Here is a 5,000-nt window from a genome sequence, read left to right as displayed (position 1 = left end):
CACTTTACACACAAGAAGACAATGAAGATCCAATGCCGCTGTTGGACAGCCACGGAAAATATCCAGCTTTTACCCGGCCACAACAATATGCTGGGCTTTTTGGCAGCAAGCCAGCTGCTGACTAAGCAAGGAGCTGTAATAGGCTAAACCCTTTAAAAATGGGAAAGAAAAGCTAGGTTTGTTGCATTCAGCTGATGGAACAGAGTCCACAGGTTGGAGAGGGAGATGGATCTTGCAGAGGATATGAAGGAATGGGTCTCACAAACTCTGGGGTCAGTTCTAGAGTGCATTGCCTGATTTCTAAATTGCTATAGGCAATGGAGACAGAAATACTGGCTGTGCCTCAGGCTCCTCCATATGAGGAATGGCCATGATTTGGGAGGTTCCCCCCTTACTTACACATTCATCTGCGAATTTACTAAGTCATGTATTGACTTTATTTTAGCTTTATGGGATTTTGAATCAGGGTGCCCTCATTTTGACTGTGTTAAGTAAGTGCTGTTGCATTGCAGATGAGAATCATATTGAAAATCAACTTTCAGAACAATCTTTCAAGAGATACTGGTGTGCTTACAAGAAATGTTAGACTACTGACGTGTGGCAGTGGAGACACCACCTTAATCAGACTCAGGACAATCTAAAAAGTGAATAAAAAGATAGAAAGCAACAAAATTGCCTCTTTCTGCGGAAACAACATGGGATGACCAGCCTGTGCAGAAAACATTCTAGACATAACCACAGGTGCACACTGTCCTAGCACCTTCTACCAGTGTCTCAAAACATTTCAGAAGAGTTAAAGGAATTTGCAGTTTGACATCACTGTTAAAAATTCCTGCCTTAAAAAAGAAGAAATCCACACATTGGGGAAAAAAAAAAAAATCCAGGCTAAACTACGTGTTTATAATTTGTCCTGTGAAAAAACAAGGACTTGGTTATTCCCCTCTTGTTAGAGATACTGGGTAAGAAAACACTGTGGTGTTTGACTTGCATGTGTTGCTGCCTTTTCCCTCTTCCCCCACCATATCAGCTGTGCCACCTGCCATATCAAGAGGAGGATCAAAAGCTCCACCCACTGCATCCTCTTTTGTTCAGGGAACAGCGAAGGAGAGTTGTAATGGAGATGTAACACTTGATAAACCGTATGCAGCCAGGCTCAAGATATAAAGATGCTTTTTGTGGTGGGGAACAATTTTAATCCAGCCTTCCTCCTTGTGCAAACACGTAGCCATTAAAGCCACAGGCAAAACGTGAGGGACTTGTCTAATAAGGATTTTGAAGCTGGACTGGTACCTGGGATACCTGCCTCATCTCACATTCTTAAGATATTTTTTGTTTCAAATCAATTTCCCAAATGGAAAGATTTGCCCCAGTGTTCCAGAATGCTATCAGTTGGGACTAATTTGCAATTTTTAAGCAAGCCTTTGCCATATCCCACAGCAGGAAATGGAATACTTTCTTCTTGATCGTTCACATCCTGAAGATTACACAACTCACTGTCAGTGGCACCAAGTGCATGAAAGCTGTGCCTAGGGAATGGATGACCACAAGAACATAATTCCTCTCTGCCATTTTGGTCTGAGAAAGAAGGAAGATACAACATTGCTGTATGAATTACCAAATGTGTGAAGGAAAACTTGCATCAGCATAACATTTCCATTTTCGGTGCAGCCAGCACAGCTCTTGCACAGTGTCATTCAACTTCAAATGCTTTGCAAACACAAAGTAATTCAGCTCAATATTCTGTTGCAGAACACTGTAAATTGTATCATTAAAAATATACCAAGTATCAGAGACTAGCTAAAACACAGGACATAAAAGGCTCTGATACATTTTATAAGCATGACTTGACAAACTGCCTAACATTTTCTTAGCAAAGATATTTGATGTACTAATAAACACTGTCTTTTTATTAAAATTTAAGTGCTCAGAAACAATTCAAATACCTACTAACACAAGGGACTCAGAGATGTCTCCAAAAAAGAACACTTAGTGCCTCATGTAAATCCTACATCTGTGACTTTTCAACACCCATTCTAAAACAAAAAAATCAAAAAAAGAACTTGTTTATGTACCTCTAAAAATGTGTACACGGACCAAACCTGCAAGCACTTATGTAGATGAGTAACTTTACTGCCTGTGGAGCTCCAATATGAGTTTGCAGGATGAAGCCTGAATGCATCTTTGGTAAACAAGCCATCAATTACACACTTTAGGGACGGCAGCACCTGTGCAAAGCCTTCAACTCAAACGACAGACACTAAAGAAATAAAAAGCAATTATCAGCTACTAATTTGAGTAAAACTGTTTTCTTCTTAGAGCTAAAACCACAATTTTCAATGACACTGCTTCTATTTTTGGAAACTAACGATCTTTATTAGATTATTGTACAGCAGACATTCAGGTCCTCTCAAAAACAAAAGGCTCACAAATTTTAATATTGCGCTATTTTTCACACTGCTTTGTTGATTATGAAGATTTCCTTGTACATGCTTTTAGAGAAACAAAGGCACTGCTGTGTGGGACAAACAAAACAAAACTAATTAAACTAAAGCCATCTTCACAGAAATTTCAAATTACTTCTAAATGCTTTTGATTTCTTACTAGACAAGTATTTTCCAACAGGAGTTTGAATATGAAACTCATACCAGCTATACTACTCAGTTCTAGGATAAATGGTTGGTTTGCATTGCCCCTGGTCTTTATCTAACACCGAGAATAGGCTGCTTTTTATCAAAAGAGGAATAAATTGCTGTTATTGTGATGTTAGCCCATCACTTGGCATTGCAATTCAAGTTTTTGTGCGAAAGAAATGTATGATCTAACTGCGACTTGACCTATGCCTTCTGAGATCCATCTAGGTGCTCTAATGGAGCATAAAATGTACTGAATACAAGGACGTGCAAACCAGTAGTGAAGAAATTTGTTCAGGAAGAAGAACGACGAGAAAGGGACTTCCAGGAGCTTGTGGTTTACATGCTGGCCAGTTTGTTGAATATGGAAGAACGCTTATTGCCAAATTGCAGTTCTTTTAATTAATGTATTTCAGCGGGATTCTCTACACTTGCTTTCAGCTAGTATCTTCCTTTCTCAGTCATGGTCTCTGCCTCTCTCTCTTTTTTCAACATTTTAAGAGTGTTGTGGTTTAAAGACTGTTACTAAGAAGTCATTAAAATGGTCTGTTAGACTGTTAAGAAATCAAGATACTCCTCATGTTTCTCTGTAGGATTTTTGCCTTTCCCAGTACAAGAAAAACCACATTAAGTGTATATCAAATAAGTGGGCCACAAAATATCACAATGTAAACTAATTCAAGGGAGATAGTTTGATTACATTATAAAATCCTTTAGTTCTTAGTTTCTCAGAATTAACAAAAAAAAAAAGGATGCGCTTTTTTAAAGCAATTTCTAGGATAGTAGCATTTAGATTTTAGTCCTGATAAAGGCTCCCTTTCCATTCATAGTCAGAACCTAAATGTGCTCTTCTTGTACCTAAACAGATAATAAGCACTCAGCACACTCCCCCTTCTTGACACAACACACTGAGACTAATCACACATAATTGGAGAGGAGGAGCAGAGGGGCTGGGCAGGCTATTGTGTCCAAAGGACAAATGGTCAGTTTATGAGGCTTTTGTCTGATGCATAATTTCTTATACATCTACAGGAGGAAAAGTCCTGCTGGAAAAAAACATACATACACACATATAGAAAAGGAGCCTTCAACACTAAAGCAAATGAGGACATTTCCATCATGGTTAGAAAAATCAACAGTGGAATTAAAAAAAAAAAAAAAAAAGCCAGAAAAATACAAGCATTCAATAGGTGCACTTTTAGAAGATCTTCAGACAACTATTTCCTTACTAATTAAGTGTCAGTGCATTCACTTCTTTACAACAAGTTATATAAGCCCACAAAGTATATTATCCTTATATTTTCAAATATACCTCAAAAACAGCATTTAAAGAGATTAACAAAGTACATGCAAGTTTAAGGGCACAAAAGAGAAGGAAGCCAGCTTTACACCTTTGTTAATGCATACATATGAAGTCTGATCAGCTTAAGGATGGAATATAATTGTAAAAATAACTTCTAAAATGATACAAAAAATTACGTCTGAGTGTTTATACTCTGTAAAACAAGCCATGATATCTTCCTCCGCATTTAGATAAGAAATATTTCTCCAATGATGATTCAGGAACGTAAGTGGGGGAAAATGAACGCTCCACACTTCCTGATCATCCACATACATGGATTAATTTTCAGCAGTCCATCTTAAAACAAACAATAAAAAGTTGTAATCTTCTATCTCTGTTTGGTTAAAATGAGAAGAAAAGGGTAATGGAGGTTTTCATCATATATATCTTTTTCTTCATTTTTCAACTGCAAATAAAAAATGGATAAAGTGAGCAAATTGTATGAAAGCATTTTTAAAATACTGACAGTACTGTTTAAGTAAATTTCCTGGTATAAATGATACTATAAAGAGTAAACATTTAATAACTACAAAAATATCTTAAGGTCAAATATTATCAAAGGTATGGAACCGTAGGTCAATTATTATCAGGAGTTGGTCAGAGTTTGTAGACAAACTAATTTATGCAGTAAATACTTGAACACTACTTATAAAAAAAGTGAGGCCCCATATTGCTGTACTAAATAAATGATATTCAAGTGAGATTTAAGGCCTGAATTAAATCCACTCTGCATGGAACTTCAGAACAAAGGCTAAAAGTTTATCCCTAATCAGCCTAACTATTGCTGTATATTTGGTATTTAAGATCAACAACTGTTTCAGACATCTGAAATACCATAATCTTACCTGAAGGTTTACATAAGTGCAAGGCTGTAATACAGTTCTTGATGGGCTTATATATTAATTCTGTTTAATTTTAAAAATTCTTTTTGTAAGAGGGAATTATAACCTGATAATCAGAGTGGTACAATTCCAGCGGCTAGGGACAATGTTATGTATGCTCTTCTGATCTACACTAAAGTATTATGT

General features: G+C 36.7%; 1 protein-coding gene across 4 annotated transcripts in view; it reads right to left on the bottom strand.

Annotated features, from left to right (window-relative positions):
* CAMKMT (calmodulin-lysine N-methyltransferase) overlaps positions 1-5,000 on the bottom strand; it is a 243,091-nt gene that overhangs the window by 23,746 nt on the left and 214,345 nt on the right. The window contains exon 11 of one of the 4 annotated variants that reach the window (XM_039568537.1): positions 2,350-4,378. The exons of the other annotated variants lie outside the window; for them this stretch is intronic. Coding sequence (XP_039424471.1) covers positions 4,301-4,378 — 78 coding nt within the window. The 3' untranslated portion in view covers positions 2,350-4,300. Of the gene's footprint in view, positions 1-2,349; positions 4,379-5,000 lie in introns of those variants that run through there. 4 annotated transcript variants of the gene reach the window in all.

This window comes from Corvus cornix, chromosome 3 (assembly GCF_000738735.6).
Source record: "Corvus cornix cornix isolate S_Up_H32 chromosome 3, ASM73873v5, whole genome shotgun sequence".
Lineage (NCBI taxonomy): Eukaryota > Metazoa > Chordata > Aves > Passeriformes > Corvidae > Corvus > Corvus cornix.
The sequence above is the reverse complement of the archived record's forward strand: the minus strand, read 5'-3'. Positions and strand labels throughout refer to the sequence as shown.